At 44.9% G+C, this 15,372-nt stretch overlaps 1 protein-coding gene across 4 annotated transcripts in view; it reads right to left on the reverse strand.

The window, feature by feature from the left end:
* PER3 (period circadian regulator 3) overlaps positions 1-14,699 on the reverse strand; it is a 75,071-nt gene extending 60,372 nt beyond the window's left edge. The window contains exons 1-3 of one of the 4 annotated variants that reach the window (XM_063943379.1): positions 14,418-14,699; positions 2,703-2,900; positions 998-1,149 (exon numbers count right to left, since the gene is read on the reverse strand). In XM_063943379.1, coding sequence (XP_063799449.1) covers positions 998-1,142 — 145 coding nt within the window. In that variant the 5' untranslated portion in view covers positions 1,143-1,149; positions 2,703-2,900; positions 14,418-14,699. Of the gene's footprint in view, positions 1-997; positions 1,150-2,361; positions 2,901-14,379 lie in introns of all 4 variants that reach the window. The other 3 variants (XM_063943376.1, XM_063943377.1, XM_063943378.1) reach the window with 3 other exon arrangements.
* Between the last annotated feature and the right edge of the window lie 673 nt (positions 14,700-15,372).

Here is a 15,372-nt window from a genome sequence, read left to right on the forward strand (position 1 = left end):
GGCGGGATGCGAGGCGGTGAGGGCTTTCGTACAGAACAGTCCGGTCACAGGCACATATTACATTTGACCACAACATTTGTGAACCTAGGACAGAAAGTGGTGTAATATAAATAGTCTGAAAGCCGGACAGAACTTACCCTCAGTGGGTGCAGCTAGTCAGAGCGAAACAATAACTTTGTGCCTCATGCCATGGTGACAAAGACTACAGGGTGAGATGTATCAAGCCTTGGAGAAAGAAAACGGAGACGTTGTCCAAACCAACCATTCAGCTATTGTCATTTATCTAGCACAGTCTTTAAAAGGACAAAAGCGGACTGGTTTCTTCTCCATTTTCGCTCTATCCAAGGCTTGATACACCTCACCTTCCTTTTATGTGGAAATCATTTTGTAATTCGATTTTAGATCAGACACAGTGTTTACAGCTACAGTCTAATGAGACTTGAGAGATGAGAGATATATATATATATATATATATATATATATATATATATATATATATATATATATATATATATATATCTCTCTCTCAAGTCTCATTAGACTGTAGCTGTAAACAGTGTCTGATCTAAAATCGAATTACAAAATGATTTCCACATAAAAGGAAGGTGAGGTGTATCAAGCCTTGGATAGAGCGAAAATGGAGAAGAAACCAGTCCGCTTTTGTCCTTTTAAAGACTGTGCTAGATAAATGACAATAGCTGAATGGTTGGTTTGGACAACGTCTCCGTTTTCTTTCTCCAAGGCTTGATACATCTCACCTTCCTTTTATGTGGAAATCATTTTGTAATTCGATTTTAGATCAGACACAGTGTTTACAGCTACAGTCTGAGACTTGAGAGATTATATATATATATATACACACACACACACACACACACACATATATACATACATACATACACACATACATAATTAAAAAAAAAAAAAAAAAAAGAATTACTTGAAAGTTCCATTCTTTCTCAGCTCAACTTCAGAACCGTAACAAACCATTTCTCACCTTGGACTTGACGAACGCACTTTAAGGCGTAGTTCAACGCATCCACCGTGCTGGGTTTGCTGCGGTTTATTTTTTCTAGTGGGAGCCGCCGTTTCATTTCCTGCACCATGGTCATCAGTTCTTTGTGCGACCGAGTCCTCTCCATTTGTTCGCTTTGGGGGCGACAGAAAAACGGCCTTTTTAATGGTCACTATAACATATTGTATTTTTGCTCCTGGTTAGTAAGCAGCGTTTAATGTTTGGCAAGTTTATTTGCTTTTATTCAGTAAATAATATTCCCTGGGTCAAAAAAAACATGAAATAGTAGTAGATGCATGAAGCGGTATATTAAATAATAAAGATCGAGAATAACGAATCATAAAGCAGAATTATATTATTCTACATTATGACCGTTTTGTCTGTAGCTCAGCATGTTAAGCTAAAATATAGGGCTGACAAACCAGCTGACCCAGTGGGACCCACTATACACTAGAACAGTGGCGCCCTAGAGTATCAGAATTATTTTCACGGCACCTCTAGGCCAAAGGTTTCTTACTGAGAAATTTAGAAAGAAATATTAAATTATGTAAATTGTGTTTATAGGTCATCCTTAGGTTCTACTGTGTGGTCAGGGACCAGATTTGCTTCTGTTTGTCCACATATTTTATGACCAACAGCCATCACCACTGATTTTGCCTATTACATTGACCATAAATAATTTTAATTGTTCTTGGACCACCAAACCAAGGCACCCCCTGCAAGTATTCCGAGGCACCCCAGGGTGCCACTGCACACAGTTTGAGAAACACTGCACTAGCTTATCTATCATGGGTGTACCCATAATGACACTTACATTACCAGAGTCCCGTGTTGGCCTGTGCTGCAGATACAAAGAACTGGGAAAATGGCATGACGGCTTTTTTCACGAAGATCTGCACATGCGCTGTAGACTCTGGCACAAAGCCAGAATTTACTGCACTAACAGAGAGGGGGACTACACAGCCAATCCCCTCCTTTCTTAAACCGTCCCTGACACTATACCTCAAACAGTGGCACCGATACCGATTACCTATCTTAATAGTGACAGGCGAATGTTTGCTAATGCAAATGAGACGGTCACAAGTAAAGCGATAACCCCGCTCGCCGTCTATATGAAACGGGTCAGTTATTGTTAGCAGAGTAATGAGAAATGCACTGGGTGACCCGCTGTACCCAAAGAGGTCCAGCGGGTACACCACTTGTCGTACACCAAGGTAAGCAAGTCTCTGTATTTAACATGCCAAACAGCACCCAAAATCTGTCATTTACGTTATGGGTGGTTTTCCTTTTTTGATTGCATCTTTCATACTTTGACAGTAGCTTTTCTTTACGAACGTCAGCGTTACCCGTTATTGCTGCTGCCCGTAGACTTGCTCGGTCTCCGGAAAGTACAGCTTGGCCTCCTAGGTTCATTACCATGGGAGTCTGTCCCACTGGACTCATGGCCATTACAGTCATTGCCACTAGAGTCATTGCCATTAGATCCATTAGAGTTCATTTCCATGTCCTCATGGTGCTCAGAGCTCTGCTCCTCAGAAGCTTCACAGTTAAAAGTTTTTTCAGGAGGGGTTTCCTCCTCCTCCACTCGCCCGGCTGCAGTCCAGTTCTCATTTTGCATCAAGCCCTCACTCTGAGGCTCTGCGCTCATGATAGCGGTCACCGATTATAAACTATCTGCCCAGTTTACCATGGTCTCAAACACCAATGAAGAGCCTGATCGTTAGGTCGTCCTGCAAGGGGAACACTGCTGGGGTCTGTAAGTGCACCTCTAATCTTTCATAAAAGGCTGAGAGAGCAAACCGATTCAATGGAGATCTCCATGTCTGTGGAATTTGTTGTTCTCCATAATCTCAGATGGAGGTGGTCACGGAAGGAATATTATTACCTAAAAATAAAGCAATAGATAAAGTGAGTTTCTATAAACAAAGTCACTAAATATAAAACACACCTGACATATTTATCATTGCAGTTCTAGGATGGAAGAGGGAACAGATAAGTGCGATAAGGTTTTCACAAGACACAGAAATCCTGCTCTAAAAAGGTGCGTACATTAGCATATGTATGTGATGTGCGAGTTTGCCAGCTAGGATGGATAAAAGGGTTTAGCAGCTTACAGTCATTCATAGCAGTGATCCTGATCTTACCTCTCCCCTCACCACTATTATGTAAGTGAAAGCTAGTAAAGGCCAATTAGAATAAAGCAAACCTGCGCAGGAAGAGATTATTAAACACTGAAGCAAATTCTGCATCTGCATTTGCTGATTCACTGTAGCTCAATGGGATTTGGTCTTCATTATAAACTGCTTAATGGTATAACACCGCCCAAATGTATTGAGCCTTAAAAAGTTTTAATGTGGAGATAGATAAAAAGTGATAAAGTACCAGCCAACCAGCTTCTATGTGCCATGTCACAGGCTGGATTCAAAAAACACGACAGGAGCTGGTTGTAATAGTGTAGGTAGCATAGGTGGGAGTAGGGGCGGTGAGAGGGTGTAATAGTGTAGGTAGCATAGGTGGGAGTAGGGTAGGTGTGAGGGTGTAATAGTGTAGGTAGTATAGGTGGGAGTAGGGGAGGTGTGAGGGTGTAATAGTGTAGGTAGCATAGGTGGGAGTAGGGGCGGTGAGAGGGTGTAATAGTGTAGGTAGCATAGGTGGGAGTAGGGGCGGTGAGAGGGTGTAATAGTGTAGGTAGCATAGGTTGGGAGTAGGGGAGGTGTGAGGGTGTAATAGTGTAGGTAGCATAGGTTGGGAGTAGGGGAGGTGTGAGGGTGTAATAGTGTAGGTAGTATAGGTGGGAGTAGGGGAGGTGTTAGGGTGTAATAGTGTAGGTAGTATAGGTGGGAGTAGGGGAGGTGCGAGGGTGTAATAGTGTAGGTAGTATAGGTGGGAGTAGGGTAGGTGTGAGAGTGTAATAGTGTAGGTAGTATAGGTGGGAGCAGGGGAGGTGTGAGGGTGTAATAGTGTAGGTAGTATAGGTGGGAGTAGGGTAGGTGTGAAGGTGTAATAGTGTAGGTAGTATAGGTGGGAGTAGGGGAGGTGCGAGGGTGTATTAGTGTAGGTAGTATAGGTGGGAGTAGGGTAGGTGTGAGGGTGTAATAGTGTAGGTAGTATAGGTTGGAGTAGGGGAGGTGTGAGGGTGTAATAGTGTAGGTAGTATAGGTGGGAGCAGGGGAGGTGTGAGGGTGTAATAGTGTAGGTAGTATAGGTGGGAGTAGGGTAGGTGTGAAGGTGTAATAGTGTAGGTAGTATAGGTGGGAGTAGGGGAGGTGCGAGGGTGTATTAGTGTAGGTAGTATAGGTGGGAGTAGGGTAGGTGTGAGGGTGTAATAGTGTAGGTAGTATAGGTGGGAGTAGGGGAGGTGTGAGGGTGTATTAGTGTGAGTAGCATAGGTGGGAGTAGGGTAGGTGTGAGGGGGCATTAATGTGGTTAGTACAGTGGAAAAGGTGTATCAGTATGGTTGGTATAGGTGGGAATAAGGTTGATGTGAGAGGATATTAGAAATTTGCTGAACATTACACCACTCGGGTCCTTCTGTAATTTTATAGTCAGCGCAGGCTGCTCCAGGGCACAATCTATATGAATAATTGAGTCTACCTCACGTCCTTTTGACCTAAAGTCAGGTAGCTGGCCTCCTATTGGACGGAAAAATAAATCACTATGTCCTACTACAGTTAAATACAAAAGTTATGCCAGGTCAGAGAGACACAGCATATGATATGATATTATTAATCATCATCATTAATCTCTTACTTAACTGCTCAGGATATTTAGGCGTGGTGTTCAAATAAAACACATTTTGCTAAACATAACATTAGCTCTCACTTGACTGGGAACATGACACACACAGTTTTAACAGGAAAAGGATTCAAATAGTAATGATCATAATTAGACTAAGCATGCCAAAAGGAATCTGAATACATCTGTTTCTCCAAGTTCCTATATTTATCAATGGCACAGCATTTAGCGTAATTTCCAACTCTCTACGCAGACTTCCCATTACTATTTTATCTCCCTTTCAATGCGTGTAATGACGGCACAGCGAGATATAAAAATAAACACAAAAGCAAGTGAAATGAGTGGGAGTTGAATGGTAACAGGAGATACTTAATTATTAGGTTTGTTTAGGAATAATGGTTAATTCTGCAAAAGTATCAAAGCAAAAGAAAAAAAAAAACCTTAACTTCCTAGTCAATTAGGGGCGATAAAAGAGAATGTAATTATCATGACATCAGGCCTCGCTCCTGTCCTACAGTTTGCAAGATATTTTTATCTGCTCGTACTGTCACACAGCCCATAGAGCAGTCATGGTACAGTACAGATAAGATCCTATTCTCTTCTCAGACGACACACCCCCTGGCTGAACATACTGTGCCACTGACAGCAGCCAAACCGACTGTTCTTGAACCACAAACACAGTTGCAGCCACGTGAGTTTTCTAAGTTGCAGGGGAAGTTCACAGTGTACTGGAGTTAAGGGGAGGAACGTTTTGCTTCATAACAAGGTAAAACAAAGATATGTGGTGAAATATTTTGGATGTGCACAGATGCTCTACAACCCACAGGAACCAGAGAGTAGGTTATATTAATATTTAACTGGTTCCTACGAATTCCAACACATACACGAACATAAGTGGATAACATCTGTATAAATCATGTTATTGCATTGTATATTTTAAACAACGCTCTTCTGCATTTCAACATTAGCAATATACAGTGTAAGGACAGTGTTTAAAACATACAGTAGCATGTACTTAGGAATAGTACAACCTACATAAGAGCATGACTTCTTCCCAATGACTAACATCGGTGCGAAACCTATGCCCCCGCCTTCCTAAATTCTTTCACCAGTAGTTTGTATTCTCACAGATAACAAATAGCCCAAAACAAATAGAAGTAGAGTACTCTAAAGATCCGGTATCCGGTTTCTAGGTAGACAGTAACGAGGTCGACCACTATTGGTCGACATGTTCTATCTAGGTCTATAGGTCAAAATGTTGACATGAGGTTTTCACATTTTTTCTTTTCTTTCTTTAAACTTTTTCATACTTAACGATCCACGCGGATTACGATTGGGAATAGTAACCTTGCCTGAAGCCGCTCACCATGCAAGGGGACACGGTGCACTAATTGGGGTTCCCGGTCACTGTACGGAGAAAACGGCACCAAAAAAAAAAAAAAAAAAAAAACATTTAAAAGAAAAACTCATGTTGACCTTTTGACCTAGGCCATGTCGACCTAGCATCCCTGTAGACCTAGTTAATGTTGACCAATAGTGGTCGACCTAGACACTGTCGACCCTCCATACCACACCCTAAAGTTCCAATGATGAACCATAAAAGAGCAAAAAGCCCTACACACTGGACGATATCCAAGAACGATATCGTTCCGAAATGTACGATATATCGTTCACATAATTTATTGTGGAGGCACAGACGATGAACGATGCGCGTCCCCATGGTCGTTCATCGTTTTTCAATGTAAGCCAATTTGGACGATATCGATCATCATTCATATCACACTAATCGTCCAGTGTGTAAGGCCCAATACATATGCCAGGAATCTAGTTATGTGACCAGCGGTCAGGAGACCCTCCCTACATCCCGCACCCTCACAATCCCAACGGTCTGTCCATGACACCCATAGAGCGAGAGTAAAACACACAGGTCGCCATCGAGCCCGCTAGGGGCTTCATTTCGCGCTCCCCCCCCCCCCCCCCCAGAATTCCGGCGTCATGCATGACACACCGCATATGCCTACTGCAGTATTTACCTATGAGAATGCTGGTATAAAATCACAATAAAGCATAGCACACGGCTCATTAATAAGGAAAAGTTAATATCCAACAGCAGACAGTGCTCTCTAGTATATAAGCTTTATAAGGGACTGAAAGTTTGGCAAACTCTCCCAGCAGTACTATGCATTTTCAAGTTGTGATAAACAGATAAGACAATGATGAATAACACATGTACCCAATGTAACCATACACATGCTTGGCTTCCTGTTCTGGGTACTATTGAGGACATATTTGTAGACTGACAGAACAGAGAAAGTACATTAGTACAAAATGTTCCAGCACCACACGTGTCATTACGCAACCTATGGTTAGAACAAAAAGCTGCCAGCCAATCAGAGGCAGAGACTTACACCTACTCGGCCCCGAGCCAAGTTATAGTACCATGCACTACGCCAACACCAAGCATAACAATATGCCTACAATCCATCTGAAACAGCAGGAAGACTAAAACAGAGATACACACATTAATATATATATATATATATATATATATATATATATATATATATACACACACACACACACAAATGTTTGTGTAAATTGGGAGCTTTTCTGTATTATACAGTAAAGATTTCCCAATTCATTCAGCTTTCTGCCCCCCCCCCCCCCGGCAGATGATACCCAAGGAGAGATGCTGCTTCCAAAGCTGGGAGTGATTGGGTTAGATATAGCTCTCCAGTTGGTTGTCAGGGCATGCTGGGACATGTAGTGCCATATCAGCTGGCGAGCCGCAAGAGACCTACCGCTAATGAACTGTAATGAGTACATGTCGCATTAAATTCTAGACAGGGTTTAGAACATCCGTGATCATAAACAATCCAGATATTTTAGTACTGCCAGCACAAAGATTGCTGCCTTTACCCCCTATTCCTAGAGAAGTGCCAAGCAATGACTCACTGCCACACGTAAAAACTCAGCAGGCGCCCGATACACAGGGACTTCTACAATGGTTTGTGTTTGGTTTTTTAAGCTCCTTACCTTAAACACGCTATTTCAGACTACAATTTAATCAGACGCTAATTGGGAGATTGTGGTTTAACCAAAATGATAGACGAAACAAGGCAAGACTATAATTTATACAAAACAGCAACGACTAAAAAGACGGAAAGAAAGCACAAGAGTGTTTAAAGCAGCTTACCAAGGCCACAGAAGGTAAGAGAATGAAACATGTCATCTCTTGGGATTGCCTAAATTACTAAATGGGGTGTGGATTCCAGGTGTGAACTCCCAAAAGAGGAGGGGTTTGAGTGACACCAGAAGAGATGTTTTTTGGAACAGATTAAGATGTCCATTTACCTAAAAGAAGTAGTATATAGTTATTTATACAGCCCCAAAACATTATGCTGTGCTGCACAGAACACATGGGAGCTCTCGAATACAGGGCCTAATTCAGTAAGAATTGCAAATTCTGCTAATTAGAAGAATTTGCAACGCTTTGGCGCACATTCTGGTGGCCACCCATTGCTGGGGAAGGCCGCCCAGCATGCTGACCGCCGCCTCCCCTCGTTGAACAAGCAGAAATTGCAAACGCATCGCAATTTCTGCCCATTAGCAGAAACTAGCTTAGCTGCGCCCACAGGAGTCCCGCAGGCATACATTTTATTGCGGCGGCTGTGTGCGACATCACGCAGTTGCCGTGATCACACCGACAACACGCCCCAGTTTGACCACCCCTCCATCCCAGTTTGTGCCGCACCGCCCAAGCAACGCTCCGTCTCCTCCCTGGAGAATGTGTATATTATTCTGGCTTACAGCATCAGCTTTTGCATGAAGAAGTGGGTGATAAAGTACTGCATAGGGACCTGTTTCAGAGATGGACGCAGATTGATGCATACGCAGAAAGATCTGCGTCCATGTCCGCACATGCTGGGTGCCACCCAGCACAGGACAAGGCCGACCAGCATGTGTGGCGCCACCTGCCAACACGTCCACTGCTGACACATCAAATTAAGGTTGACCCCTGGCAGCTCTCCTGGCTGCGCTGTCAGGCGGTCCGCCGCCGTGTTTTTAAATTGTAGCGCCTGCCAGTGTTCGCAAATACGCGCTATAGCACGTATTTTATCCTGATCTGTGGTCCGGGGGACTCACTTTTCTAAACTGTGTGGGTCCCCGGGGAGGCGCTCCGCTGAAGCTGGTTGTCTTGTTTAAGTTTCCTGTAACAGAGGACAGAGACGGAGCCTGACCAGCCCTCTTGCGGCGGTGCGGCCCCCCCCCCCCCCACACACACACACACACACACACTTCCGATCACCTGCTGCAGCTTCACGGGGGCTGGACAGAGAGTGAGGATGGCTTCCCCCCGCCGATCACCTGCTGCAGCATCACGGGGGCCGGACAGAGAGTGAGGACGGCTTCCCCCCCACCGATCACCTGCTGCAGCATCACGGGGGCCGGACAGAGAGTGAGGACGGCTTCCCCCCCCACCGATCACCTGCTGCAGCATCACGGGGGCCGGACAGAGAGAACGGCTTTTCCCCCGCCGATCACCTGCTGCAGCTTCACACGGGGGGGGGGGGGGGGGGGGGGGGGGGCACACAGAGAGCAAGGACGGCTCTACGGTGCGCTAACACACTGTGCTGCGGGTGGAAGTGAACGCGGACTGTGCGGAAGGGTGAGCTGGACTTGCGGTGGCGGCTGGGGGGCTGCTCATATCGGTGGGAAGGCGGAGATGGGGGCTGCATGGCGCCGGCAAACAGGTGTTAAACACTACAAAAATGTTGCATGGGGTGGGGGTGAGGCGAGAGGGTGACAGTGCTGCTGGTCTCTGCAGCATACAGGACACTTGGTACAACCACTGGATTCGAGTCATGCTGCCTGTAATTTATGTGCTGACTGATCAACTTCAGTGACACTCACTGTGCTGGCTGTCTTTGTTGGTTGCTGCTGGTTACTGTAAAGACAGCCAGCACAGTGAGTGTCACTGAAGTTGATCAGTCAGCAAATAAATTACAGGCAGCATGACTCGAATCCAGTGGTTGTACCAAGTGTCCGAAGTCGGCGGTCAGGATGTTGGCATTTAGTATACCGACACCAGCATCCCGATCGCAGCAAAGCTGACAAGAGTGACGAGTGCAGAGGGTACCCTAACCTCCCACCCCTAACCCTCCGTTTCCCGCAGCCTAAACCTAACCCATCCCCTTAGTGCCTAACACTTATCCCCCCTCTCTGCAGCCTAACCCTAACCTCCCCAACACCATATCCTAACCCCCCCCCAGCCCCCCCCCCCCGCTAAACCAGTGGCGGCAGTGCATACTTACCTTCAGGATCCTGACTGTCAGGATATCGTTGCCGGGATCCTGATCTCCTCGGGATGCCAGTGTTGGTATTCTGGCGGCTGTCAGGATTCCGGCATCGGTATTACGCTGCTGGGATCCCGACAGCCAGGATCCTGAACGCATACTTCCGATATGATAACAGCCCAGCAGCATTGTCACCTTCCCTCCCCCACAACACTTCTGTAGTGTCTAAATCCAGTCTGGGGCTCCTATTATAGCGGCACCATAAAGCCATTACATATATAAAATGTATTATTTAATAATGTTGTCCTGTTTTTTAATCATATAATTGTTAAGTGCTCTACCTGGCGCAATGTGCATAACGTGCTCTGCCTGGCGCAATGTGTATAACGTGCTCTGCCTGGCGCAACGTGTGGCGCAATGTGTATAACGTGCTCTGCCTGGCGCAATGTGTATAACGTGCTCTCCTTGGCTCAGTGTGTATAGGAGGTTCTACCTGGTGCAATTTGTATAAGCGGCACTACTGTGTGGAGTAATATGAATTGGTACTATTATGTGACCACGCCCCTTCCCCATGAAGCCACGCCCCTAAAAAATTTGGCGCACATTGTCGCAGTTTTCAGTGTAGGTGAGGGAGAACCAATTCTCTTTCTGCCACAAGGTCACCAAAATGTCTAGTTACATCTATAGTGCGGGTTGTCCTGTATGCTACACAGCCCAGCAGCATCGTCACCCCATTCTCCCCTTTGCACCACTTTTGTAGTGTCCACATCAAGTTTGTGTTTTTATATTTGAATCATTAATAAGACGAAATTAAAACCTTCATTCCGATGGGACCCAGAAAAGGACAGGTAGGACCCCGATTTTTTAAAGTGAGGGGTCCCTGGGACCCACTTTTTTTTGGTCTCAGCGCGATCACTGGCCTGCATGTGGCGTCACACAGCCTACCCAAAAAATGCTGCCGGCGCAACCCAATGCCTGGCGCTGTCAATCACATGAAGGAATGCGGCCGCAATGCTCGAGGCCACGCAGGCAAACGGTGTTGTTGGGACGCAGCAGCGGCCAGCTCTTAATGGAGCTCCATAATCAACATGATAAAAATTCTGCAAAATGAAATTCCTCTAAGGGGGCAATGCAGTTACATGCGACGTCTGCAATGTGACATTCTTACCGGCACACCGTGTCCAGCCGATAAGGGAGATTTTTCCTCACATGCCACAGAAAACTTGCAATACAGCTGTGTACTGCAAATATGTGCGCAGCCGAGAGTCACCCATATTTGAACTGCACCAAGATTGTTTATAGATAACTCGGACTTCTATATCAAAACACTGCAGTCTACAGGACAGTAATTAATGAGCCACATCAGTAACTTGGTACGCAACATTGGTAATAAGGTGATCCATTCAGAGCTGGCTAAAATACCAGATCTGTCACATCTAGGAGCCAGGAGGATCTACACCCCTTTTCCACGGATATGAAAATCTCGGGGTATTACATGTGAACCCGAGATTTTGGTTAGTGAAAACGTCTCAATCCGGGTCCAGTGAACCAGGAATTATTCCAGGAAGGACTCAGATAAGGCTCAGCGTAAACGGGCAACCCAGGTCGATCCGACCAGGGACCGGTTCACAACATAGAGTCTGCGCTTGGAAATGACCTCATCTCCAAGCACCGGTGCTGAGACATTGCTGACCTGGCAATGAGCCGGGTCCAGACGCAAGTCTTAAAAGGGGTCTCAGCCGGGTTGTGCCTGTGTACAAAATCCCAGGTGCAACGTTCTTTTGTAATCTGAAAGGGGTTAGCCTGGGATGATGTGACCCAGTCACAAAAACAGAAAGTACTCCCACAATTTAGGACAGAGAAACCGTGTACACCTGTACCCTCCTCTATCACAGTGCAGTCATAGCTTTTTTCATGTTTTAGTTCCACGCGATCGCTTGTATACCAATTTATTTGAAATAACTGATTATTATTTTGCCCAGTAAAATATATATATATATATATATATATATATATATATATATATATATATATATATATATATATATATATATATATATAAAAATCACACACACATTATATTAATTAACGTTAGTGAAGGTGAGCTTTGTATCTCATATCTGGTATCTGGTCTTTAAGTTGACAGCACTTTATGTCGACCAAAAGTGGTTGACCTGTCACTAGGTCGACATGCGGTTTTCACTTTTTTAAAATTACTTTTTATACTATACAATCCGCGTGGACTACGATTGGGAATAGTTACGTGAGTCATGCAAGGGGATACGGTACACTAATTGGCGTTCCCAATCACTTTACGAAGAAAAAAAAAAAAAAAGACACCAAAAAAAAAAAAAAATTATATATATATATATATATATATATATATATATATATATATATATATATATATATATATATATATATATATATATATATATATATATATTATTTTTTAATATAAAATTCATGTCGACCTAATGACTGTCAACCCCTATGATTATATATATATATATATATATATATATATATACACACATATATATATATATATATATATACACACTATATTATATATATATATATACACACTATATTATATATATATATATATATATATATATATATATATATATATATATATATATATATATATATATATATATATATACATACACATACATACATACATATATACTCCCAGGTACGGCGGCACTCCGATGTAGAATACGTTTAAGGCAGAATATACAACGTTTCGGAGAACTTTATTACCACTCCGTCATCAGGTCAGTCATATATATTTTTTTTTTTATATAATGCATATATACATAAACACACATACACCCATATTCAATACAATTGGACAGTGTTAATAAAATCAGAACTGCTGTTTTATCCTAAAGGACAGATTTCTAGTGGTGGCATGTCGTATCAGAAGGAGCGGTGGGGATATGGCGGGGAGGTGGTACAGCATGTGCAGCGCAGATAGACTGTTTCAGAAAAGCATGTCTGCTTCACGTGAATTGCTAAGCTGTGAATTTTCAATCAGTGGAGAACCAATGGGGAGATCAGACTGAGTACACCCTCTCCTATTGGCTCTGCACTGAGTGCCAATCTCCTGCATGTGTTTGGCACAGAACTCTACATCAATCAGCTTCCAAGCCTCAGTACTAACAGAAAAGCTGTATTTCATCCTCATTTAAAGCCTAAGTTTGTTTGTTACAGCCAGTCTAAAGCATAACCACCACTAATATTGACGGCTTGACACATTTCTAATCAACGTGCCATTGACAACGGATTGCATTATTATTTCCACAGGCGATGGGCCCACCAAGCTACACAAATGTATCTTTCAAACAATTCAAGTTTTACGGACAGATCAGAAAGCAATACAATCGTCAATATGCCAGATATCACTGCAAACATTTACCATATAGCATGGAAGAGGAGGTGAATAAAGCATAGCAGAGAGTATAAAATAGCAGGTTGCAAAGGTGTAAATACATTATTATGGTCTGCAGACTGAAGCATCAACGTGGCTGCACATTTGCACCCCGGGCACCCATAAAGCATTGCTTTGGGGACATAGTCAAGGGAGCCCTGCATGCAGATAGCGAGGCATGTTCTCATGTGTCACTTTCATGAAATCCACATGGATCAAACAATAGGTGGGGGTAGAAATCCAGCACATACACTATTCTATGCCAAGACCTACCCTGTGCAAGCACAGTCTGCCATCGCTTATTATACGTGCCACAGTAATAAGTCTGTGCTGGATGGGGGGGCAGAAACATGTCACACAGATATGCCATGTGCTGCAATAACAGCATCACAGGGACCCGCACAGCCGGATAACTACACACAATGACAGGTCACACAGCCAAACATCTGTTCCACCAATGTGCAATCACAGCCCAGGCGCCAGCTCCCATTGCCAAAGCCAGGGGACTCCTGGGGTTCTAAATGCCAGAGATGGGTGATCATTGCAGCAGCCATGGTATATTGCATTGCTGATACATTATATAGACTGTACAATTTCATCACCAGATCTGTAGGACATTTGTGAGCTGCATGATATCACATTGGTCAGCATAATGCTCTTTGCAGGCGAGTGCATGTGTAGCGGTGAGAAGTTACTGTGTACTGGCAGTCAGAGGAATGCCCATTGCCATACAGAGGGTGGGTGCACCTATACATCATCATTCATCTTAATAATAATAAAAATACAAATAATAATAATAATAATAATAATAATAATATTGTTGTATGATTATTAACAATAACAGTGATAATTGTACATATATATTAAACTAATAAGAAATAAATAACAACAACCACAGTAAGGCGATAAGCAGAGCTGGTGCAGCACTCACACAGGCGCCGGCTCCTCTGGGATGTCTAGCTGCCGCTGAGGCCTCCTGTGGCAATGTATTCTCCGGTAAGAACTCTCCGCTCTCGGTTACTGCTCGCTCCCTATCTGACTCGGAATCTCCCCGCTGTCGCCCGGGAACACACACCGCACATTCACTGTGCAACGTGACAGCGCCCCACCCACGGTCCTCCTACAGGCCGGACTCTACAGCAAACCAATCGCGGATTGGCGGAGGCGTGGCCGGGACAGATTGTGCGAGGCGACCATTGGCGCTACTTCCGGGATACAGCTGATAGTCACCTGTCCGTGCACGTTATGTAACAGCCGCGAGCCGCTGCACAGGGGCGTGGCGGGGGAGGGGGGGGGGGGGGGGAAGAGTCTGCCCACAGGGCGTGGCCTACCTGAACGCTGACAGTCTACAACTATGCTTTTTCCATTGTAGTCAGCGGAATAGTGACAGCGCTGTGTGTGTTAAAATTCTGACTGATCACCCATCTCTAAACTGCCTCCATCCCGGCCGCTCATTTCTCTCACTGCCCCATCCTGGCTGCCCACTTCCCTCACTGCCCCATCCTGGCTGCCCACTCCCCTCGCTGCCGCATCCCGAATCCCGCCTCCCCTCTACCCCATCCCGCCTGCCCACTCCCCTCATCCTGGCTGCTTATTCCCCTCATTGCCCCATCCTGGCTGCCCACTTCCCTCACTGCCCCATCCTGGCTGCCCACTCCCCTCGCTGGCCTATCCCGCTTGCCCACTCCCCTCATCCTGGCTGCCCATTCCCCTCATTGCCCCATCCTGGCTGCCCACTTCCCTCACTGCCCCATCCTGGCTGCCCACTCCCCTCGCCGCATCCCGCCTCCCCACTACCTTCTCTGCCCCATTCCGCCTGCCCACTCCCCTCATCCTGGCTGCCCATTCCGCTCATTGCCCCATCCTGGCTGCCCATTCCCCTCCCT

The sequence above is a fragment of the Pseudophryne corroboree genome, chromosome 10, assembly GCF_028390025.1.
Source record: "Pseudophryne corroboree isolate aPseCor3 chromosome 10, aPseCor3.hap2, whole genome shotgun sequence".
In the NCBI taxonomy this organism is placed as follows: domain Eukaryota; kingdom Metazoa; phylum Chordata; class Amphibia; order Anura; family Myobatrachidae; genus Pseudophryne; species Pseudophryne corroboree.